General features: G+C 38.1%; 1 protein-coding gene across 2 annotated transcripts in view; it reads left to right on the top strand.

The window, feature by feature from the left end:
* The window catches only part of SSBP2 (single stranded DNA binding protein 2), a 200,490-nt gene that overhangs the window by 130,806 nt on the left and 43,055 nt on the right, over positions 1–26,629 (top strand). For both annotated transcript variants that reach the window (XM_021710439.1, XM_021710440.1), the window contains 3 exons: positions 11,777–11,836; positions 20,353–20,419; positions 21,105–21,175. In XM_021710439.1, coding sequence (XP_021566114.1) covers positions 11,777–11,836; positions 20,353–20,419; positions 21,105–21,175 — 198 coding nt within the window. The remainder of the gene's footprint in view (positions 1–11,776; positions 11,837–20,352; positions 20,420–21,104; positions 21,176–26,629) is intronic.

Here is a 26,629-nt window from a genome sequence, read left to right on the forward strand (position 1 = left end):
TCTGAGTAAATACTTGAAGGAGGAGGGACGTAGTATGTGACACCTGGCAAGTGTCTAGGCAGAGGGACAGGCAAGCACAAAGGCCTGAGTCCAGAACATGGCTGGTCTCTTCATGGGAAAGCAAGACAGCTAGGCAGCCAAAGTGGAGTGTTTAGGGTAGGGTGGAAGGTGGATGACAGTAGACAGGAAGTCGCAGGTCCCAGAAGGCCAGATGGGGTAGAGCACTAAGGTGGTCTTGGGCCCTTGGGTTTGGCTCTGAGTGAGGCTTAGATGGGCTCATCCGGCTGCAGGCAAGATGAGTCTGCCGAAGGAAAGTATGCTGCAAAGAGACCGGCTGGGCTGTCCGTGCAGTTTTGGCAAGAGATTATTATATGACCCAGGCAGCGGGAGTGAGATTGACTGGATTGCGTATTTGGAAGCTGGAGCCAATAGACATTGGCAGTGGCTGGATGTGTGGAGATGACAGCAAAGGCACGTCTGGGGTGACTATGAGACCTGTGTCGTGCTCAACGGTGACATACACTGGTGAATGTAGAACTTCCAGAGGACATGGAGGTATCAGAAGCATAACTGTGAGCTAGCTGAGACCGAGGTGGCTGCCTGACACTTGGAGTGCTGAGCAGGGACAGGGTCACAGTCCTGGACTCTCACAGTGGAGGCTGGGCTGGAGACAACTTTGGGAGTTGTTAGCAGACGGTGTATCCTGAAAAGCCATGAGCCAGTTGACCTCGCCTGGATGATGGGCTGAGCATGACGGCCCTGGGCCCCAGGCTTTTCACTGACAGGAAGTCAGGGCATGAAGAGAACCAGCCAGTGGACAGGGAGACGCCAGACATGACAGGAGTCTTCAGGGCAGAGGGCAGCCCCTGTGCCACATACTGCTGAGAGGGCAAGTCAGCTTGTAGCTGATGGGTGACCATGGGAGTCACAGCACTGAGGTCACAGTGTCCCTGTTCAGTGCCATGTGGGGTGGATGCCTCATCAGAGTGGAGCCAGGATACATGGGAGGAGAGAGGTTGGAGGCAGCCACCCTCTCCAGGAGCCGTGCCCGAAGGAAAGAGAGGGCAATGGAGGGCTGCCAGGAGGAGGTGTTGGCTACTGTGAGCCATCCATCCTCCTGAGGGTCAAGGACAGCACTCTGTAGGTGTCATCCATCCTCCCAGGTGGGCAGGCGCTATCTGAGGGTAAGAAGTGACACCAGGGAATGGACTGCAGAAGCCTCTGTGCACAAGGGCTGCTTCCCAGAGGACAGAAAGTGGATTGGTCACCTCGAGTGCCTGCCTAAGTGAAGACAGTATTGTCTGTCTTCTGATATCCTGTAAATGATTGCTGACATCACACATCAGTAAATATTTTTCCGCTTGAATTTCTTTTATACTTTATTGTGCATATGTATTTATCTCAAGACATGTGTTTCAGAATGTATATTTTAAATGGGGATGCAGAAGAAACTTCTTTGTGTGCAGTTTGAATTCTCAACTTACTTATATTCATACTATTAGCATTGGCCAAATTTGTAAGCTTTAGTTTCAGAACTAATTTCTCAGTTTATAAAATATAAAAATCAGATCTGTGGAAGCACTCTCTTAGGTTGTTTGGAGAAGAGTTGAGTAGCCTTAAAATATAGACTTCGTGTTTATAGGTAGGTAACCAAATAACTATGAGAGTATTATTTCATTTTTAAAGAGCAGAACCATATATAATAAGCCAATTATGCAGCAGACACAGCCTCATAGGGCAGTTTATTTAACAAGTGTTGTCTCTGCCTGGGAATCCGAAAAGCCTTCTGCTTATCAGTAGAAGCCTCCCTGGCACATCAGGTCACTGGAGGCTAAGAACACAGGGCTGTGGGCTTTGGGGCGATATATTTAAATAATTAGAAGCGCCTGTCTCCCATGCCCCATCAGAGAGAATCCATGAGTAATGTGGGAGTGTGAGTGTGAAGTAGGAGAAAGAGAAGGGATGTTTCTGCATTCCTGCATGGAAAATTAAGGCAGTTTTAAAGAATGGTTTATTGTCTTAGCTTCCTTGTTGTTTGAGTCAGCCCTATACTTTGCCCTGGATTACAAGTCGCAAGTATGTATTTCCTTACTGAAACTGTTTCTTGGTTTGTTTGTTTTTTTTTTTTTTGGTTGCTGCTGTTTGTTTTTGTTTTTAATTGATCTATCATTGCCATGTCAGTCACAGGAGGTAGCACAGGAGCAAGTGGACTCCAGCTCCTTGCCTCATAGACACCAGAAAATGTGTGTCTATATGTACTTCTGAATATAAGTGGATTTAAGCAAATGAATAAAGGTTTTATAGAATATTATTCAAGCACTTATAGTTTCTTAGACCAGCAGACAACACAGTTCCTAATCACAGCCCCAGAGTCTATGGGCTGCATGGCAATGGAGGCTTGAGAAAAAGTCTCATCTTCTTGAGAAGGCCTGCCATGGAAGAGACCAGTTTTGATGCTTAGACTAAATCATATCAAAAGAGCCCACTTGCTTGTGATTCTGTGCTGTACTTGGTCAGCCTTGCCTAAGTAATATCAAGGCAACTGGACCTGTCACAGCTTTACGGTTATCTTATGTAAGTTATTTTAGTGAAGTGTTGATGATGATGGAATATCTAAGATGTGTGGGAGATGAACTACATACTTAAATTTGTCAGTAGAATAGGCCAGCACAAGCATGTCATTTCATGGGCTAAATTAGCTTAGTACTAGTTGGAATTAAAATGTGTTAATCAAGAATGTCTTATCCACTGGGTGTCAGTAATGTCTGATGGAGATGTTCATGAAAACAGAAGATAAACTAAACAAATTAAATACAGGAACTATAAAGCAATTTTGACAAAATTCATTTGATGTATAATTTATGCATTATTACTTTTTACCCCAAACTCATAAAGTAGTTCGTGGAATTATAAGAAGTAAAAAATATGTGAATTTTCTTATATAAAAGATGATGAAAATGAAATAAGGAAGTCACACTACTCTATAATGATTTTATAAATAATATTCTCAATATCATGTATTATTGATAGCACATGACTTCGAGAGAGTTAACACATTTAAGTAAAAAAAATTTTCTTGGAAGTAAAACATAGAAATCTGTGTCGAGAAAATCATATATGAAAAAGAGAATTAACTGAAAAATAGGCCCATATTAATAAAATAATCATTTTAAAAAGAATGTTTGTGCTCTTGGTTAAATCTTATAGTGAACATATTTTTATTACCTTCCCAGGACTATGAATAAAAATTCATATCCTGCCATATTTACCATTTTCTTAAATTATGTTTTAAATCCAGGAATATAAAAATTATATTCCTGTATCTGCTTAAAATAGTGCATGGAAGATCTCGAAGGAAAGATTAAATCTGTGTCTAAACCACATCAGCATGGGACAGTAAGTTGGATGTTTGATCTTTGTGTAGTTAGGGTAATTTCTGAATATACCCCATATTCTTCCAGGCTGTATTTCACTTTGTACCTTGTGTTTTTGCCTCAATGTTGAAGGAAGAAAATTACTTTTTGGCAAATAACCACTTTCCTACAGGCTTTTTATCTAAAGCAGAATGTTTAATGTTCTTACTCAAATGCTGAGACTTTTCTTAATGGAAAGAAAACATGTAAGCCAAAACATGTTTTTCCTGAGACCTGAAGATTATCGCTTTTTGGATCTATTTGGATCTAAAAAGATTAGGGTCCCCTGTCTGAACACGGCACCCTATAAGATACCCTGCCGAGAGGCAAGTAGCTAGACAGAGTTGGTGGCCATCCTCATGGCTGGTCTAGACTTCAGGAAAAGATCGATAAGTTGCCACTTTTTTCTTGCCACATCATGTGTAAATTAACCTGGCATTCTTCTATACCAATTGTGGTTACTAAATCCTGCTGCTCTGTAAAACTGCCCCAAGAATCATCATTCCAACTCTGATACCCAGAAATAGTGAGAGAATCCTGAAAGTGGGAGGAGGGAATAAAAGTCCATGTGAGTCACCAGATCATACATTCTCTCATATACTGTGAATGGATGTAGTCACTGCAGTGCAGTGTCTTCTTGCCTTCCTCCCCTGCCTTCCCCCAGTCATTGTTCTTGACTTACTCTGATTAGATCCTCTGCAAGATGTCATTTAACCTACGTGAGCAAGCAGGACTTTAGACTTCTAAGCACTTTCTCACTAGATAGCCAGATATGCTGTCCCAAGAGTGGGTTTACTCTTTATGACATTAGTAGATATGACCAGTTTTTAACCAGACAAATATATTGGTCAGGTGAGATTTTATACAAGAGGGTCAAACCTTCCTTATATGTCTGCTGGATGTTTCTGGCATGACTGTTCATCCCTCAGCCCAAGATCCACCTGCTGGACCCACCAGCTACTCACCACATACCTGCTCCATCCACTCTCAGGACAGGCTGGCTGCTTCCTTCCAGAGCCACACTGGAAGTCATCACATTGTGATGAGAGTTGACCTACGACGATGATACCACACCACATTCCCCTCCACCACCACCTACCATTCCCCCATTACCTGTCACATCCCACTCAAAAACATACACACCTCGACTAAAGACTACAAAGATTGTCAAAATGCTACCACAAAGGTTCAAGAAAAGAGAGAGCTTTTTAAGTTTATTTCGTTTCAGTTGTCACATCTCTTGTTAGTCTGGTGAGTCAAGAGCACATGCTAATTTGTGTTCTCTATGCAAATGAATTTGGTAGCCTGAGCGACTGCTGCCTTTGCCCTCTTCATGCTGGAGTGGTGGGAGGTCAGGAATCCACACTGAGCAGGTGGCTGCCCATGGGGGGCCCAGAGGGAGCCCCGAGTCAGGTGGTTCATGATGGTTGGTTGATCATAGGCAGAGTGTGTGTACCTGCTTTATCCTGAAGGTGTCCCATGGCAGGGTGTCACAGAGGTCGGCATACTAAAATGGAGGTAAGAAGTTAAGTTTTCTTTAGGTCAAGTAGGGAGGTTGGTGTAGTCAACTCTAAAAGGTTAAACTTCTAGCTTTAACATGTTTCTAAAAGGCATAGTTGCATACAATGGCATGTCATATTTTATTATAAATGTAAAATACAACTTGCAAAACTTGAAGTGGGTAATTTTGTGAAGAAAGAAGTAATTTGTTAAGTGAATGATCATTTGCTAATTTTTTTTGTAACTTTATATTTCCTTAAACTTAGTATTTATATATTTCTTTCAATCATTTAAAAAATTTTAAATCTTCTAAGTTTTCAAACTTAGAAGCTAATTTCATATAAATAATTTTATCCACAAAAAAGTTCAGTTACTTTAGATTAGATAAATCCTGTAAAATTGTGTGTTGTAGAATGTACTTCAGACTTCTAAGTTTCCTGAAGTATACACTGTCCTAAATGTTAATCTGTCCATTCCGTTGAAGTTAGTGTTAATTGTCTCTTCATCATTGATTTGTTCTAAATTGTACTCATAGAATAAAAGAAGATAGAAAATGCTTAGTTATTGGCATTTTAAAGAATTTTTTTATTTTTATTTTTAATGATTTTAAACTTTCTTTATTATCAATTTATACCTCAAGACTAGGATTTAAAGAACTTTTAGAGCCATGATGAAACATTTACAATGGGATATAAGGTGATTTATACATTATACATCAGTCTTCTAAGAAATGCCAGCTTTATTTCATGGACTAATTACCTTGACATTAAGGTAACCGCTTGCTCTGATGTTGCTTTGTGTTCTTGCCTTCATGTCAAAGTATGCATTATGCTGCAGTGCACTGAATCATCCATGGTAGCTGGGATAAACAGTGTTGATGAAGTCAAGGAAGGAGCCTAGAGAGATCCTTTAAGGAGGGGGTGACATTGACACTGGCCCATGAGGAGTCAACAGTAATTTACCTGGCAGAGAAAGGACAATACAGAGTTATCTCAAGGTGTATGTAGAGAGTATTCTGTTGTTGGTAAATCATAGTTATACTTTTCTTAAAAAAACTGTTTACAATGTTAGAAAATATTAACAAAATTGACAGCATTGGAGCAATGTGTCATTTAAGATGTACACTTTATCATATACAACTTAAAAGAAGTTAGGGCTTAAAATGGTATATGGTAATTTTGGTACTTATAAATTATAAAACAATTCCACTGAGGGACCTGGGAGCTTCAGAGAAGGAAAGAATAAGACTGGTCAGTCTAACTTAAACTAGTACAGAGAAGAGAAAGAGCTAGTTCCTTCTAATTCTTAGGGAATTGAGATAAAACACTAAGGGCTTATGAAAGATCAAATAAGAAGAGGGAAACACTACTTCCCACTAGCAAAAAGAGCAAGGAATAAGGAAAATCTCTCTTTTAGAAAAAGAAGCTGAAAATTCCATGAATAATTCTTGATATAATAGAAAATAATAATCTTTTAAAATGTAATAGCCTTTATTCTGAAATAAATTATGATTCTAAGTGGTATAATTTTCTCTAAAAGACTATTTAAAGGATATGAACTGAATATTTGATTTGTATTTCTATTAGAGTTTTTTTTCTTTCATTTTGTATTCAGATGTTTATTGATTTTCTGACTTTGAATATGTTTTTATTCCTTCTACTTTGGGCTATTCCATTCATCCTAGGCTGTGTTAGTCTGGTCTATTATAATAAAAATGCCATGGACCAGGAAGCTTAATCAACAGAAATTTATTCCCCAAAGTTCTGAAGTCTGGGAAGGCCAAGATCAAGGCGGCAGCCTGATTGGTTCCTGGTGAGGCTCTCTTCCTGGTTTACACATGGCCATGCGCTCATATGGCAGAAAGATGGAGCATCCCTCTGGTGCCTCTTTTTATGAGGGCACTAATCCCATTCATGAGACTCCACCGTCATGACCCCATCACTCCCAAAGGCCCACCTCCAGATACCATTACATTGGGGATTAGGACTTCAACACATGAATTTTATGGGGACACATTCAGTCTCTAGCATAGGCAGCAACTGAAACACATGGAAATGAGAATTTATAACTGTTAATGTAGTTTTTGTATGTCAGAGTAGTAGCCATGCTACCCAGTTTATCTTCTATTATGAAGTAGAGAATCTTACATTATGAGTTTGATTTTCCACCATCCTTAGCACTGCATGTTCTGTCAGATAGGGATGATATAACATGACTTTTGAGGGAAAGTGCCAGATTGGAATATTATTTTCTTTGGGTTTTCATTGATACTTGCCATTTGGTGAAGAGAACTTTCTATTTGTTCCAGATTAGTGAACTGATTTAGAAAATAATTATTCCAAAAAATTGTTTCTCCTATTAATTACAAGACTATGACCTGAAAAAAATCCCAAACAGAGGGCAATCATCTTTATCTGCTTCATTGGCTGATCTATCCCACCACCTAGAACAGCGCCTTTACAGCTGTTTAAGAAATACTTGCTGTTGAGCCATTTTTACCATGCCTTCTCATTGATAAATACAGCTTTTTTATTCTCCCAGCCGACCTTTAATCTGACACAGCAAAAAGCACCATTGTTTGTTGATATATTTATTTTTTAACTAGGTTTTTATTTTTCTCTACAAAGCATATTAATAATTTTGTCCAACTCCTTGGTAAGATGGTTTGTGTGTTAGGAGCACATGCTGTATCCCCCATCCTCCCCACTCCCACACACACTGCAAATACTAACAGCTCTCCACAGTATGCTAACATTTCTATTTAAGGGAAATACTGGAAACAGTAAAGACAATACTGAAAACAATAAAGACAGAATCATGGGTCCCTTACTTATAGGGGCTTTAGAAACCTTCAGGTTCAACTTCCTTGTTTCAAGGTTGAGTAACCAAAACTCTCCGAAGGCTGCTAGTTCAAGGCCACTCCACTGATAAAAGGTGGTGCAGACACTAGTATATAGGCCCTGAGCCCCTGAAATGTTGCTCCCACACATATTGTAAGTAACTCTTTCGAGGGGAGGGCTTTTTCTAGTTAAAATGATGATTCACCATCACGATACCATCAGGCAAATATTTAAAATAGGCCAAACTATTTTTTTTTTGAGTTGGAGTCTCACTCTGTCACCCAGACTGGAGTGCAGTGGCCACTCCCGGCCACCGCAGCCTCGACCTGCTGGGCTCAGCGATCCTTCCGCCTCAGCCTTCCAAGTAGCTGGAATTACAGGCATGCACTACCACGCCCGGCTGATTTTTTGATTTATTGTAGAGATGAGGTCTCGCTGCCCAGGTGGGTCTCGAACCTGTGGGCTCAGGCAATCCACTCCCTCAGCCTCCCAGAGGCGTGGGATTACAGGCTGAGCCACCGAGCCTGGCTGGCCAAACTATTTTTTAAATAAGCACATTGCCCCAAATGTGAAGAGTTAGCACACGTGAGTAGCCAAGGAGCCTTCTGCAGAACCTGTGCCTCCTAGGCTGCTGTTGTGGGGTGGACTGATGGATTTATGTTATAAGTAGGCAGTCCCTTAGACAGATTCCTGTTTTACCATAAAATGATTTTAATTTGTTTCCATTTTTTAAATTTAAAAGCAGATTGACGTCTGAATAGTGTAGTACACATGCTAGTACAGCGTATTCTCAGTTGCTTATATGCAAGCTCTTGAGTTCTAGGGCTGTCTATACAAGCTAATTCACTAGGCAGTTGAGGATATGGGTGGTCATTTAGATAATTTAAGATAAGGATCCATCTGAATTTATGTTAAACAGCACTAACTTTTTATTGAATACTTTAAAAATAGCAATCTTGCCGGGTGCGGTGGCTCACGCCTATAATCCCCACACTTTGGGAGACCGAGGTGAGAGCACTGCCTGAGCCCATGGGTCGGAGACCAGCCTGGGCAACTTTGCAAGACCGAATCTCTACAATATGTAAAAAAAGTAGCCGGGTGTGGTGGCATGTCCCTCAGTTTCCAGCTACATGAATGTCTGAGGTGGAAGGATCTCCTGAGCCCAGCAGGTCAGGGTGCAGTGGCCAGGAGCAAGGCACTGCCCTTCATCCAGCCTGGGTGATAGAGTGAAACTCCAACTCAAAAAAGAAAAAAATAGCAATCTTTATATTTAGGTAAGAGTAGTAGATTTTTATCTAAATTAACTAGATTTTTGTCATTTTATGCTCTATAATTTTATAGCTGTAGATTAGAGTTTATAAATGATTTTTAATTTTCTTTTTTTTAACCAAAAAAATGACCACATAGATTTGAATTTCTTGGAAGAGGACATGTAAGAGCAAATAAATGGACTTAGTAACAGAATCTGTCTGTTGCCATCTGATTTTGTAGGAGCCAGTGGGTTCCCCGATAGCATAGGCACTGACTCTCACAACCTTCACGTGACAAGGCTTCATTCAGGTAGGGAGGCACAGACAGTTCACTAAAATACCTTTATTCACAGTGCCACCACTAGAAAAAATTATCCTTTCAAATACTCGATGGATTAACACTGTAGCACCTTTTTACACTCAGATGAACACACAAATCTCAAATAAGGCACTTCTATTTTTTCAACATTTGATATTTAGTGATATTTGTCTCATAATTCTACCTTGATTCCATTTCAATGTGGCTTTATTATAGATAGGAATTATTAGTAATCTATTTTTATTTCTCTGTTTCAAAAACTAAGTTGATATTATACTTTGAATGAATGAATATATATAAAACATTACTTTGTAAAAGAAAAGCAACCATTACAAAAACAATGACATCATATTTAATTATTAAATTTTTACAGGAAGTCCATAATTTAAAAGCCGATTTTCCTAAGTAAAAATAAGGTGATTGAGAAGGGAAAGGGAAAGTTAACAGAGAGAGTGTGAATTTAAGAATTAGCTTGTATTGGGTTAGATATAGTTAATTTATTCTTCCATTTAAAGTTTTAAAATGGTAAAAGAGTGACAACTTACATCAAATATGTGAAAACTAAACATTTTAAAATCCATTTTGTTAAAACTGGAAAATTTGCTTAAATTTTATCAGTTAGAGGTTACAGTACTACCTGAATAATCCATTTTTTCTGCTCATGTATTGAAAGGTAATCCTGGGAGCCCATTATGTATAAGGACACAGTGAGCAGAGAGCCAAATTGCTTGTTGATTGTGAAGTTCCTCTTGTTGGTTTGTCAGAACCTCCAAAAGATACTATAGAAAAAAAAACCTATGCAGTAGAAATTAATTGGGATTTTATTTTTTAGAGACTGCTTTTAAAACAGACTTGGAAGATGTGTATCCATGAACTGCAGTCCTAATCTCTAAAAATGTCTGTAGAAAATGCATTCTAAATGTAGGGTTTACTTCCATAAAGTACTATACATTCAACTTGCCCATGCCTTTGTCTACTTGCTATGTATCAAATTGATGCTTATTTAATATTAATTCATTCTTAATATCTTAATATTCATCTCTTTAGAGCTGATGATTTGCTTACTTTTGAGCAATTATGTATTGAGATGTACTTAAACAGAAATATAATTTTTCTGTTGTTTCTAGAAAATGTAGTAAAAATAGAATTTTAAATAATTTAATAAATTTCTAAAAATTTGTTGCTTAAATCTGAGTGATCAGCCTGGCTCGGTGGCTCAGCCTATAAACCCGTGCCTTTGGGAGGCTGAGGTGAATGGATTGCCTGAGCCCACAGGTTCGAGACCCGCCTGGGCAACTTGGCGAGACCTCATCTCTACAATAAATCAAAAAATCAGCCGGGCATGGTAGCGCATGCCTGTAATTCCGGCTACTTGGAAGGCTGAGGCGGAAGGATCGCCGGAGCTCAGCAGGTCGAGGCTGCGGTGGCCGGGAGTGGCCACTGTACTTCAGTCTGGGCGACATAGTGAGACTCCAACTCAAAAAAAAAAAAAAAAAAAATCGGAGTGATCAAAAATTCTCCTTTCACCCAACTTTAGACAATCACTAAATGATACTTTCAGAAATTTTTCAGACAGCTTCTAGACTGACAGATTTAGTGCATCTTAGGAGCCTCTGACTCATCTCGTAACATAAATTAACTTGATTTTAACATATGACAATTTGTTTCTTTTGTTAAAAATACGCACTTCATGATTTGATAGGGTCAAAATATGCAAAGAAATTTCAATTTTAAAATTTATAGTTAACTAAAAAAAAATTTTTTTTAGAGACAGAATCCCTAGCTGATCTCAGACTCCTGGGCTCAAGAGACCTTTCTGCCTCAGCCTCCTAAGTAGTTGGGACTACAGGTGTGCACCACAACACCTGGCTTAGTCAATTTTGAATTCCAGCAAATCCATGATGAGGAAAAGTCATAGCTTTTTTTGACTACAAATGACCCTTGGGAAATAAATTTCTTTATTATTTTTAAAAGAGCTATAAAAGAAGAATGAAATTTGGCAGCTTAAAATTATTAAAGGAAATTGATGACCAAATCCAATAATTCAGTCAAAAGTATTTTATTACTTACCTAATTTGTATAATAATGTAACTAGTTAGCCAGTAAGCATCTCTTGAAGTCCCTTTTTATTCAGTTGCCTGTTTCTTAATCTTATTTTTTGCCCCTTATATACCATTATTTTAATATTCATATTTAAAACATTTTTACTGTAGTTAGTCATCTCTGATGATTTTACATTATCTTTGGAAAATTTTTCAGATATTCTACAAAATAAGAAGCAGGGTGGTAATTTTTCTTAAAAGCATTTATTCTACTGAACACAGCCACATAAGAAAGTAAATGGATTTATGTTATTTAAAAATTCTAAAATTTTTAAAAGTAGTTTATTTTCAGATCTGTATTTTACATTGTGCTGTTTTTTGTTTTGTTTATTTGTTTGTTTTACTTTGATAGCCTTTTATGTCACCTCGGTACCCTGGAGGTCCAAGGCCCCCCTTGAGGATACCCAATCAGGTAAGACCTACATGCTACTTAAGTTTTTTTAAGATTCAATAAAGAAATTGAAAATTTCTTTATCTTATAAAAACATGAAATCACCCTTTCTCTAACTCATATAATATGGTATCTACTTCCAGGGTTGGCAAACTATGGCCTTCGGCTGACTGTATTTGTAAATAAAGTTTTATTGGAACACAGCTGCACAGGCCAGTTTCCTGTAGTTGGCAGCTGCTCTTACAGGACAGCACAGGGTGAGTGGGCATGGCAGAGCCCAGACATGGCTTGCAGCCCTGAAATAGTCAGTGTTTGTTTCTTTATGGAAAAAATCTGCCCACCTTTGGGGGTCTACCTTATACTTTGAATCTAATTTTTAAAACCTGTACAGTTTCAATAGATACTGATCTCATTTAAAGGATGGCCATAAGATTTTCTATGTGCATATTTTGATTTACTTGCATATAGTAGAGTTTCAGTAATATGGCTCTGGCATTCATATAAATTTTGCCCAATTATAATGGCATATCAAGCAAATAATTAGCTGCTTCTAGAAGAGTCAGACTACTAATAATTATTTGACAATAAATCTTCCAATTTTTTTAGTCTACAAAAACTAAAATTTTATGTTTTCTCCTCAGTTTTTTTTTTATTAATACCAAAAGTATTTATTTGCTAAAAAGAATAAAGTATAGTTTTTACTCACAAGGCAGTGTGCATGTGTACCGCGAGAGGAGAGATTAAACACTTTATACTATGGGGTGTTTCTGTCAAGATAGTTGTCCTGTCCTTTCTAATTCTGTTGCTTATGTACCTCTGCTTTATTCCATGTGTCAGATAAACCCTTTTATCACAATACATTCTCTTTTTCCTTCTTATTCTCTCTCCATTGCCACTTCCTTCCCTAACAACAATGTCACAAGAAAGTTGTGGTTACAATTTGCTTGACAGAGACAGAATTCTGCTTCCCTCCGCTCTTGCTGAAACTTGCTTGCCTGTGGCGCAGCACGGTTTGCAGTGTTGTCTACTTCCAGTGCACGGTGGGCTGCACCAGCACCCAGTCACCTGAAGAGAATGGTTAGCAGGAGCAGTGCTGGGTCATCCCATGATCACCATGCTCTGCAGGGCCGTGCTGGCAGCTGGAGCACTTTCTTCCTGCAGCCTGGATCTGCATCAGTTCTCAGGCATGGCTGGCATGATGCGGGTCAGGGACTTGTATGCATGCCCAGTGTTGGAGCGTGTGGGAGTGCGATCTTCTCAGTGGTGACTTTGTGTATGTTGAAAGCCAAATCTACTTACATAGGTGCCTGAGTCTTTAAATGTCTTTTTAAAGTGCAGAAATTTGCATCTTTTATTGGCGGCCTCATGGTTTTCCAGACCTGCCATCCATGGCTTTGTGTATTACGTAGGTCTCAGGGGTTCCTGAAAATCTGAATCAGGGAAATGTGAAAGTCTTGTGTAAGTGTGTTATTAGAATTATTTGGCTTCATATATTGCATATCAATGATGACAATGTGATAATATGTTTGGAATTGCATTCGCTCGACATAGTGAAGCCTCTGTGATGTGGAAGATATTATCATAGGCTCCACATCTATAGAAACCAATAAAACTCAAGACACACTTTTAGGAAGAGGTGAATTGCAGATCCAGCCATGTGTAACTTTGAGCAAGACATTTGGCCTTTCTGAGCTTTGGTCTTCTTGCCTGTAAAATGAGAGTAGACTTGAGTATTTCTAAAATCCCTTCTAGTCCTAATATTTCTTGACTGTATAGTTCTACTTAAATTATATCATGAGGGAGCATAAAAATTAGATATGTCAAAATTGTTAGTTGAATTAAATCTTAAAAGCATTGAGAAATGCACGGATTTTTCATAATTAATGAGCTAAGAGTAGGCTGTGTGATGGTATTCAAGGAAATATACAGGTATATCCCATCTTATTACCTTTCACAGATACTATGTTTCTTACAAATTAAAAATTTGTGGCAACCCTGCATCGAACAAATCTGTTAATGCCATTCACCCAGCAGCAGGTGCTGACTTTGTGTCTCTGTGTCACATTTTGGTAATTCTCTCAGTACTTCAAATTTTGCATGATGATGATATCAGTTAGAGTGACCTGTGATTGGTGATCTTTGATGTTATCATTGTAACTGTTTGGGGTACCATGAACCATACCATATGAGACGGTGAACTTAATCTGTAAGTGTTTTTATATGTTCTCACCGTTCTACCAACCAGCTGTTTCCCTTGGGCCTCTCTTACCTTGGGCCTCTCTATTCCCTGAGACACAACAACATTGAAATTAGGCCAGTTTGTAACCCCACAGTGTAACCTTACAAATGAAAGGAAAAGTTACACATCTCACTTAAAGTCAAAAGCTAGAAATGACTAAACTTAGTGAGGAAGGCAGGTCAAAAGCTGAGAAAGGCCCAAAGCTGTGTCTCTTGTGCCAAACAGGTAGCCAAGTTGTGAATGCAAAGGAAAAATTCTTAAGGAAATTATAAATGCTACTCCAGTAAACATATGAATGATAAGAAAATAGAACAGCCTTGCTGCTGATATGGAGAAAGTTTGAATGACCGGGATAGAAGATCAAACCAGCCATGACATTCCCTTAAGCCAAAGCCTAATCCAGATCAAGGCCCTGTCACCCTTCAATTCTGTTAAGGCTGAGAGAGATGAGGAAGGTACAGAAGAAAAGTCTGAAGCCAGCAGAGGTTGGTTCATAAGGATTAAGGAAAGAAGCCATCTCCATAAAATAAACATGCAAGGTGAAGCAACAAGTGCTAATGGAGAAGCTGCAACAAATTCTCCAGAGAATCTAGCTGACATCAGTGATGATAGTAACTACACTAATCAACAGATTTTCAGTGTAGAAACCATCTTCTGTTAGAAGACGATGCCATCTAGAAATTTCATAGCTAGAGAGGAGTGGCCAATGCCTGGCTTCAAGGCTTCAAAAGACAGACTGACTCTCTTATTAGGGACTCATGCAGCTGTGATATTAAGCTGAAGCCAATGCTTATGTATTATTCCAAAAATCCTAGTGCCCTTAAGAATTATGCTAAACCTATTCTGCCTGTAAATGGAACAACAAAACCTGGATGAAAACACATTCGTTTACTGGATGGTTAACTGAATATTTTAAGCCCACTCTTGACACCTACTCCTCAGGGAAAAAAGGTTATTTTCAAAATATTATTGCTGATTGGCAATGCACCTGGTTACTTAAGAGCTCTGATGATATACAAGGAGATGAATGTTGTTTTCATGCCTGCTAACACAACATTCATTCTGCAGCCCATGGATCAAGGAATCATTTTGACTTTGAAGTCTTGTTATTTATGAAATACATTTTGTAAGGCTATAAGTGCCATAGATAGTGATTCTTCTAATGGATCTGGGCAAAGCCTAGTCAAAACCTTCTGGAAAGGATTCACCATTCTAGATGCCATTAAGAACATCTGTTATTTGTAAGAGTAGTTTAAAATATCAACATTAAAAGGAATTTGGAAGAAGTTGATGCTGACCCTTATGGATGGCTTTGAGGGACTCCAGACTTTCATGGAGGAAGTCGCTGCAGGTGTGGTGGAAATAGCAAAGTAACTATAATTAGAAGTGGAACTTGAAGGTAAGACTGAATTGCTGCAATCTCATGATCAAACTTGAACAGATGAGGGGTTGTTTTTTATGGATGAGCAAGGAAAGTGGTTTGAGATGGAATCTATTCCTGGTAAAGGTGCTGTGGACATTGTTGAAATGACAGCAAAAAATTTAGAGTATCCCGTAAAGGTAGTTGACAAAACAGTAGCAGAGTCTGAGAGGATTGGCTTCTACTTTGAAGGAAATTCCACTGTCAGTAAAATGCTATCCAACAGCATCACATACTACAGAGAAATCTTTCCTGAAAGGAAGAGTTAATCAATGCAGCAATTTAATTGTTTGTTGTCGTACTTTAAGAAACTGACACAGACACTTCAACCTTCAGCAACCACTACCATGATCCAGCAGCAGCCATCAACATCAAGGCAAGACTCTACCAGTAAAAAGGTTATGACTCACTGAGTATCAGATGCTTGATAGCATTTTTTAGGAATAAAGTATTTTTAAATTAACGTATATACATTGTGTAGACATAATGCTATCACACACTTACTAGGCTACAGTATAGTGTAAACATCACTTTTATATGCACCAGGCAACCAAAAAGTTCCCATGATGCACTCTATTCTGATAGTTTATTGTGGTGGTCTGGAACGGAACCTACAGGATCTCTGAGGTATGCCTGTGTACCAGGCTCAGTGCCTGGTGGGGCTTGCCACTGGAACTACGATGGATTCTTTGTAGACTAAATCTTTTATGAAGCAAGTTCACTTATTTCTGTTTTAATAAAATTTTGCGTTATTTATTTTAAATCTCAGGACTTATGGCTTGTCTTTCAGAACTTTTGGAGTGTATTGATCTGATTTTGAGCCCTGATTCTGCCACTTATCTACACTATAACCTTGGAAAACAGAAAATAGTGATGTTAGGAATTAGTGAGTGCCTAGGGCTTATGGAGAATGGGGAATGACTATAAATGGGCAATGAACTAACATTAGATTGTGCTGATGATGCCTAACTGTAAATATACTAAAAACCATTGAATTGTTACTTGAATTTGGCCAATTTTGTGGTATGTAAATTATGCCTCAAAGCTGTTTTTAAAAAACAGCACAACCATGGACAGATTAACAAATTACTTTTGTATTAAGCATCTGTTTTCTATCCTTTCCTAAAGAATTATATTAATTATAAACTTGTAAGATTATTGCAAGCACTGAAATAGTAAATTTACAAAGCTTAACACAGTCCCTGGCACAGATGCACTGTCTCACAAGGGTGTGTTATTGCCAATACCATGCTGTTATTAACTACCCTCATCATTAGTGTTCTTGCTTTCTGTCAGAGTGTAGAGCTCTATAGAACAAAGAATGTGTGCCCGAATATGTGGCACAAGCCTGAATGGAATACATTTGGTTGACTAAAGAGGTAAATTTACTTAAAGACATTTATTTTGGAAAGCAAATTGATCAAGATTTCTATAAGATTAGGCTATATTTTTAAGTGATGAACAGAAACAAGAAGGGCTTGTCAATTTTTCAGGTATTCCAAAATAAACTAGAAAACATGAAGTTTTGAAGAGAATGGTTACCAGCAATAAAACACCATTATCTATAGTTAGACATGTCAAAGTCTAGCCACTTGGAGACTTAACAAGCAAGAGCTTAAATTTCACAGTTGAAGACAGTGTTGGTGAGGCATCGGTTTTGAGTCCTTCTACCTTCTTCATGATTTTTGGTAGCATTGGCCATTTTTTCCTTCTAAAGACTCTTCTGATGCATTCCAAGACGTTGGTGGTGGGCCCTTCCTAGTTTTGTGTCTGTTCTTTACAGTCTTTTTCTTACCTCTTCTTGTTTTTTTTTCTAAGAAGTAAATCTTTTAGCTTTTCTCTTTTCATTATTTGAGGTCTGTTTCATTCTTAAGAGCTCAGCACCCATGATTTCCTTCATTGAATTGTGTGTCCCCTGTGACAGCAGCAGAAACAGAGAGGAGGATGAGCAGTGATCATATCTGTGCTCTGTGACAGTAGGCCTGGGTCCCGGGACAAAAGTCTCTGCATGCCCTACATGCAGAGATGGGAGGAGCCAGTGGGGAAAGCAAGAAGTGGCCAGTGTGGTGGGAGATGGGTGACATTGCACAAATAAATACACTGATGGAACAAATAAGTAAATGTATTGGGGAAGCAGAAACCAGGTTTCCCACCATTGGAGAAAATACTTACCAAGCCAGAAAGGAGGAAGGTGACAATAATCCTGGGCTGTCAGATTGGAATTAGAGTTGTTGAATTTGTGCTGGAAAGTCTGAGTTATAGTATGCATATGTGCTTTCCACACAGTTGTAGGTGTACATGTATGTATATATGTGAACACACATGCCTTTGTAGATTTTCCAGCTCAGCATTTACTGATGGCCCTACAATGGTGCACCATGTGACAAGCGTGCTCCAAGAACCCAGACCTTGGTGCCAAAAAGCTGTCCCCCACTAACAGGATTAAGGCCCTTTGGAGAAAGACCTGATTCCAAGACCGGGGTCAAAAAAAAAATATGAGATGAACCTGAACATCTTATTTCAAAAAGTAAGAAAATATTAAAAAACCCATGACGGTGTATTATACACACACACATACACACACACACACACACACACACACACATACACTAGCCACTTCTCACTGTCCAAATCTGGAATAATTTGAATATAGAAATAAGTGATGATAATAATAGATTACAACCCATTGAGTAAAATGGGAATCTCTGAGTAAGTAGGTAAATAAGTAAAAAAAGGAAAGCTCTTCGTTACAGTGAAATGCCAACTAGCAGACACAGGAGGAGTGACAGGCAGGGAATATCTCTGTGACCGTCACTGGCATTGGGAATTAGTGAAGGTTATGGCCAATGGGTTGATAAAGATTGATGAAGAATGGGGAATTGACAGTCTCAGAATAGCACTAATGCTAAAAGGAATCAAAACAGTGACCTTATTGTGTAGAACCTGCAGCCAGCAACACAATCAAGTGATGAAGGTCAGCATTGCCCACAGTAGGGGGAGTCAACATCAGGGGTCCTCTGACAGGACACAGAGAAGAGAGTAGCATCATGTCTGTGGTATCATGCTGAGGAATATGACCTGAATCTAGATCATCCAGAAACATCATACGGTCATCCTGTAGAAGTTAAAGCCTGTTCTCAACTGTTGAGAACGTGATAGATGGGATGTTGTTGATAGAAGAACAGGAATTGGTCCTGCTTAGAAGAGAAGGAAGAGACATGACAACTGTCCCTTGCAAAATGGTCTGGCACCCAAAAGGAAAAGGAAACATTATTGAGACAAATGACAAGATTTAAATGAAGTCTAGACAGTAGTAATATATTTATGTTGACTTCCTGACATCAAAGGTTGTGTGGTCGTTGCATGGGAATATGTCTTGTCTAGGGAACTGTGCCTTGCAGTATTTGTGGGTAAGCTGTTCCACAAAAGACTTATGATAATAAGTATGTATTTACAGAGAAGGAGGGAGAAGGAGGCTGGGGCAGATGTGATGAAATGTTAACAAGTGGGGAATCTGGGCCAAGGTACGTGGGAATTCTCTGCACTATTTGTGCAGTTTTTCTTTGAATTTGAAATTATTATTGTGATAGATAGATAGATAGATAGATAGATAGATAGATAGATAGATAGAGGACTTATCCCAGACTGAAGCTATAGGGAAGAATTTTGTTAGAAAGTTATCCCTAAACTGAGATCTAGACAATTTCAATGGCAGCTACTGAAGGGTCTTTGAGCTCCCTGAGAAGAGACATTCTTAAGTGTAGTTTTAATTTTGTCTTGTTTTTAATGGTTGACATTTAGATATCATTGATTGAATGCATGAATAGAAAAAACTGGAATAAGTTTGGTGTGACTGGAAGTCTGAATGTGAGTGTGGCAGTGGCAAGACATTAGGCTGGGGAGTAGCAGGCAACAGACCATCCTAGCGGAACTCCACACATGTGCTGGTATACTTGGGAGCAGAACAGTCAGAGAAGTGCCAATATGGCCTGAGAAGTGGCCACTCTGCATTGCATCCCATGTGATGACAGTTAACAGATCTGATCTGGATATATGCATCATGTCATGTTAAATATTGAGATATTTGAACTTATTAGACAGGACTTTGCTACTTTAAGTTAAATTAGTGAATCTTTATAGAAATCTTCACCAATTGCCAGCATTTTCTATATACATGCATACATATATATTTATAGGATCAGCAGGTTTAAATCATTTGTACCTTAATCTAGCTCTAAGTCCTGCTCAGCAATTATTAGAAACTTGTGGTTCAGCAGAAAACAAACCCTGTCTGTTTTGCACTTTGCAGAAAACAAACCCTGTTACGTTAATATCTATCTTTTTCTATTTCCCTTTTTTCCATACAGCCAAATTACTTAAGCTTAATTGAAGTGTTATTTTTCTAAATAATTTCTTAGGAAAAATATAACTACAAAAAGAAACATTCATTGGTCCCTTGGCATTTAGTCCCTCTGCTATTGTAATCCCCAATGAGTAAGATATTCTGTAGAATTAAAGAGCTTACATTTAAGAAACAAAATTAATTATTCCAGTACCCTTAGTAAATTAATTCTTGGAAAGGGCATTATACTTATCAGGAAGAAGTAGGACAGTTTTTATGTAGACTTTTTCCCCCCAGAAATACTTATTTTATTTGACACAAAGTTGGACAAAGTAGGATCTTTTTAGAAGTAAGAACTTATACACAGTATACTGACCTGTAAAACTCATAAATGAGTGTGAAACTTAAGAAATCTTGAGAAATACCCAAATGCATTCTGTAATTATGACACAGGAATTTAAAAGGAAATTGTTAAAACACTTATTTTACATATATTGACAACGTTGCTTTTTTGTTTTGTCTTACTAACTTGCCAGGCACTTGGCGGTGTCCCAGGAAGTCAGCCATTACTCCCCAGTGGAATGGACCCAACTCGACAACAAGGTGATTAAAGTAGAAATAAAACTGATGTGCATACCAGAGAGGAAATCCTTTATTTTTAAAGGAAAATTTTATTTTGCATAAATCTTCCATAATTATACCAGTTACATTTTTGCAGATAATATGGTCAAACAATTTGTTTTCAGCTCTTAATTATATATGGTAGTGAGGGTTGTAATAACATGAGACAGAGAACACATAAAGATCCGAACCCCGTATTTTAAAATTAAAATTCGTAACTTCTAACAGCTTTTCCATAATCTCTATCAAGTAGTGGTTTTATCGCTCATGTCCTTTCTACCTTTCTGGGATAGAGGGCTGATCCACTGGTGGATGAGCAGGAGGGAGGGCCAAGCAGCAGATGGCCTGAGGAGGTTAACAATCCCTTCCAGAGGGATAATTGAGATGCTACAGATATGGGCAGTGTCTACGCTATCCCACAGAGTGAGGAGCACAAGGCATAGAAAAAGTAGTTTAGCACAGAACAGGAAGATTTCTATGGAGATATGAGTGGAGAGTGGGTAGGGAGTGGTGGCAGGTAGAAAGGTGGCTATAGGGGCCAAGGTGAGCCAGGGTCACTCAGCACATGGCGAGTAAGATGCTGGAAGGAGCACCCAGCATGGGGAGGTGCTTGCCCCCGGTCAGCACTTGGGCTCCTACATTGCTAACATGGGCCTACTCTTTTCAGGACATCCAAATATGGGTGGGCCGATGCAGAGAATGACTCCTCCTCGAGGAATGGTGCCCTTAGGACCACAGGTAAACACTCGGTCTGAAAGCTGATACTGAGCTGTCTGCTGTCATCTTCTGTAAACAGACGTGTCCCTTGCTGGCTTTGAGCAGATGCATTGAAATCTCCATGTGACGTAGGTGTTAGGCTCTTGAGGACAACATTTCTGATAAGTCCACATACTTTAGCAGGGTGCTACTACATATGCCTTGGCTTATTTGAGAAAGTACACTGTATAGACATCATTAGAGTATTTACCAGAAGTTGATAATTGTTACACTTTTCTTAGTTATGCTGAGGAAGTGGTTAGGTTAAATAAAAACCAATTGAATAGAATAAGTACAAAATATATTTCTATAAATCTTTTAAGTAATGCCATTTACAATTTATTATATACCACCATATTTCTTTATAGACTAGGAAAACAAGAGAGAACCACTTAAAAATAAACATTTAAGTGGATCTTACTGAACAAGTATAATACTACCAGTAGACATCAGACATTAGCCGACTTCTCTGTCAGGATTTCCCAGAAGTGGACTCTGAGGCTGAGCCCGACCCCACTGTTGGTGACATTTTAAGCATGCTGTCCAGGACATCATTTATTTTAGCTAAAATATACTTTAATCTCTCTTGGGAAGATTGCTTTGGGCAGAAGTTAATTTTATAATGTTGTAGTTCAAATAAACTAATTCAAAATATGGAATTTTGCATTTCTACCTCACGAGTCAGAGGCTAGCATAAGTGGGTTAAAATAAACTTATTTATTTTCCCTTCTAAGAAGAGCATTATAAGTGACATTTTTAGGAGCTTGCTTTATATTTTTACTTAAAAAAATAAACTGGTATTTTGTTGTGATCCCAAAGGGGTCAAAGAATTCAGGACTCAACAACCATGTAATGTTACTTAGACCTACATACAGTAATATGTAGGTTTCATTGAATGTTTGTATAATATATGTGCATTGTATGTTTCTAACCAACATACAATAATATGCATTAACCATATTGAAACATGAAGCTCATAGAGCTAAATTTTTCAGAGATGCCACATTACATGAAAACCCCACTCTTTCAATGTAGTTCCAAAGAAAAAGGAGCAGATGGTGTCCTGGAAGGTACATGGTGGTGTCTTCCATTTAGGCACCACTCCTTCTGGTGTATCTTCTTAAGATTTTATAAAACTGTCATTTAAGTTATGTTTACCTATTTCTAATCATATTCAGACCAACCATTAAGCTATTAATAGCAGTTAGAATTTTTAAGTTCCACAGACAACTTCATTGACTAAATGTTCTTTTGGACTTTAATAGACGAAGCCACCAGTATGGCTGTGCAGAACATAAAGCATTTTTTTCGAAAGATTTTCTTAATAGCACATTTTAAACATCCAAAATTTCATGGCTGTAATTTAATTATTATTCTTTATTCAGTTCACCTTTTTTTTTTCCAGCTAGCTGCTCCTCAAACTTTTATCATTCCCAGACTATTATTAGTATTAGTTTTTAATCCTTTAAAAAAGTAGAGTCTGACTTAAGAGTTAGTTTTGTAGTATTTGAGGAGGAATAAACTTAAGGAACACAGATCTCATTTCAAAATGCACAGATAAAAGCATACTGGTCTTGATGTTTTATATTACAAATAGCTATATGTTTAGATGATTTGCACTATAAATAAATTACAGCAGAAAATAAGTTTAAAAGAATCTCATATTGATACATTTTAATAACTAAGCTAATTATGTAAGTATGAATTCTTTCTTTGTATTTTTAAAATCAAGGAGAGTAGTTTATTTCTTACACTTGGATTAGAAGTGTCCTTGCTGTTTCTATATAATAAGATGTAAATAAGTGTTCCAGTATGAATTTACCTCAGAAACCAGAAATATATACGATACCTTTTTTTAGTATTGTAGTATAAAAAGTAAAAGGGATGAGCTGAAATCATTTATACATGTCACACATTTAAATGAAAGCAGGGATCATACTCCCATGAATGGCATACTAGGGAAAGGTCAGGTGAAATCACTTGGAATGGAGGACTCTTGTGACACCTGGTATTTAAAGCACACAACATATGCATTATAAACTCAGAAACTTGCAGCAAAGGTCAGCTGTGTTTCTTGAGAGCTATGGAAGACAATTATCACAGCAGACATTGAATCATCTTCAAAGTACTCTCCGTTTAATGCACCTACTGAGATGCTTTTTCCTCTGCTCAGTTTCTGAACTTGTCAATTTTGATGCCACCCAGAGCAGATGCCACCCAGAGTAGAATGCATCTACCTCTTCTTGATTGTATTGTAGAAAACTTCTCTAGAAATTGTGTCTAGACTTATGCACACACAAAATACACATCTCTTTTTTTTTTTAATCATCAATATTACTTCCTTTTTTTAGCTTAAAATCAATGTGGTGATTGGGGAAAGCAGTTATCTATCAGAACAATTGAATTTCTAAATCAAATAGCTAGATAGAATTTAATGATTCTCAGATTATGTTGATTTAGGCAAAGTGCACACGTAGAATATGGTAAGCGTGTGATTGACACTTGCTTCATGGGTGAAGAAATGAAAGTTTGTTCCAAATCTAGGTATGTTTTCCCCACTCTGAATTTATTTTAGATCCAAGTACAGTGGTGGTGCATGATTTTTAAAGAGATATTAATGTCTTTACAATAGAAAAAGTAAAATCACCTATTTAATTAAGAGAAACTTGTTTTCTACTACCATATTTGAAGTCATTTTCTACTTGCTTTTGTAATAAGCTGTGTTTATCTCCTCTGTGTTCTTAAGGCCCCAAGTACCATCATTAACAGAAAAATTCACCAAAACTTTCTAGTTTCTCTAGAAATCTAAGGATAAGTAAGTTATATACAAGGAATGCAAGATTTCCAAATGTCACTTGGGTGAAGAAGTGGCAAAATGGAGATACATGATAGCTCTAATGTAAGGGGGGAGTCCCTTGCTTCTTCTGCCTTCACATCTGAAATGGGCACAGCATTGGGCTCAACACAAGAAAAAACTGTAGAAATTAGGCTGCCCAGTCCTGAAGAGACTTCTTATAAACTTTCCAGGAAGAGTCATGAGGAACATTACATTGGGAGACAAGCTAGGCCTGATGGAACGGTAAAGTTGCCATCAGCTCTAGAGTGCAACAACTCTAAACAAGCTCTTCCGACATGGCCCTGTCAGTACCACTTGAAAAGCAAGTTGTTATTGCTTCCTATTTTTCTTTTTGCTTTAGATCAGGCATGTTCAACTTGTGGCCCATGAGCCACGTGCAACCCAGGTCAGCTAGTAATATGGCCCCACAAAATCTTTTAACATCATGTGTTTTTTAGCATTTATTTTCTTTGTGACCCCATGCATAGTCCCATTTTTGAAGTTCACAATCACATGTTATTCATGACATCACTTTTTGGCAGGACGTATATTTGTGAGTGACTGTTTTTCTTTATGAAGCACACAAAGAGCAAAATTCAAACAAACATTTCTGATGAACACCTTGAGAATTCACAAAGAATTGTGGCCACTTCCTTTGAACCAGATATTGATAGATTAGTTTTTCAAAAACATGGTCACATTTCCCACTAGTTTTATATTATTTTCATTTTTCTAAACTTTATAATAAAAATATTTTTTAAAGTCTTATTATGTATAAGCATTAACTATATTATATAATTTATGTGTGGCCCAAGGAGATTCTTCTTTATTAGATGTGGCCCACAGAAGACAATAGGTTACTTGATGTGGCCCAGAGAAGCCAAAATGTTGGACACCCCGTTTAAGATTATTCATAAAGTGAAAATATTTTGTAAATTTATCAAGTATATATTGAATAATTTCCTACTTATTTCCTATGACAAGCCAGTTGAATCAGCCTATCATTTATTGATGGCATACTAAGTGCCAGGCACCAACTTGATCACTGGGTATACACAGATGAGTAGAACAGATACCCTGCCTTCAAGGTACTCATTGTTTATCAGGAGACAAATATATAAAGAAAAATTATTATGTAATAGGAAAATGTCTAGAAAAGAAATGTATGGGGGAACCCCCCAAAATTCCAGAATTTATTTATTAAAAACGATGTATTTATTCTTACATGTTTAAACTTCAGTAACCTTCAAAATACTCTCCGTTTAATGTAATACACCTATTGAGATGCTTTTTTCCTCTTATCAAAATAGTTTCTGAACTTGTCAGTTTTGATGCCTTTTAGTGCTTCTGCCATTTTTTGTTTCACCTCTTTCACTTTAGTAAAACATTTCTCTCTGAGAACTTTTTTTATATAGGGAAACAAAGCAGTCACTCAGAGGGAGATCAGGTGAATAGGAGAGTGGGACACAGGGATCATGCCATTTTTGGCCAAAAACTCAGTGAGATGTGGGCAGGTGCACTCATAAATCATCCATTATGAAATGGGCAAACATGTTGAAAGAATCTCAAAAAAAAAAAAAAAAAAATTTCACTGAAGCCAAACAAAACCTCTCACAACAATACTAGCTGGTACACTGATGCTGATGGGTTTCGAGAACACTTACTTAGCAGGGAAAGCCTGTACTACCAAGGGCCCACTCTCCAAAAAAATTCTGGGTTTTTGGGCGGGGGGGTCCCCTCTTGTATACTCTTCTTGTAGAACGAATCCTTGAGTCACAGAGGCATTACATCAAGTAGGGAGTGATCCCTTGAGTCATTATATAAAGAGGTACCAAGTACCAAGCTTTGACTTTACCAAGTACTATGAAATGAGCTTTATATTTCATTTTATTCTCTAACAAGTCTAAAAGGGAGATATTACTATTGCTTCACAGATAAGGAAGTCAAGGTAAGGAATTTGAGCACACAGAGAGAGAGGCAGAGTGGGACAGGGCAACAATCTTCCCATGTCCAGAGCTATAGGAAAATTAACATGCTCCTTGATAAATGAAACACAGGTCTCCTAAGACCAGCAATGAGGAGAGACTTTATTTGAGAAGCATTTCTAGTATCCTTTACTGTTCAGGTGTTATTTCCAGTGATAAACCTCTTTCTTAGACACCCCTTGCTAATGCTGCTGTGGCTACCACCATGCTGGAGTCAGAGGCCTGGGAGAAAGCCACAGTTAGGGTTAGCAAAATTGAAAGAACCAGCAAAGTACACAGAATTCTCAGAAAAGTTGGAGGAATAGTGTCAGAATGCCAAGGTGAAAACTATTGATGATGTCAAAATACATCAACACGATAATGATAAAATGAGCTTTTTGGTCCTCATGGCAGCTAAACTAAGCTAACATGATGCGCGTGTTAAAACAGTAGACTGAGCCGGGCTCGGTGGCTCAGCCTGTAATCCCGCGCGTCTGGGAGGCTGAGGTGAGTGGATTGCCTGAGCCCACGGGTTCGAGACCCGCCTCGGCAACTTGGTGAGACCTCATCTCTACAATAAATCAAAATGAGCCGGGCATGGTAGTGCGCACCTGTAGTTCCAGCTACTTGGAAGAG

The sequence above is a fragment of the Carlito syrichta genome, unplaced genomic scaffold (assembly GCF_000164805.1).
Source record: "Carlito syrichta isolate Samal-C Ts95f unplaced genomic scaffold, Tarsius_syrichta-2.0.1 Scaffold288979, whole genome shotgun sequence".
NCBI lineage: Eukaryota > Metazoa > Chordata > Mammalia > Primates > Tarsiidae > Carlito > Carlito syrichta.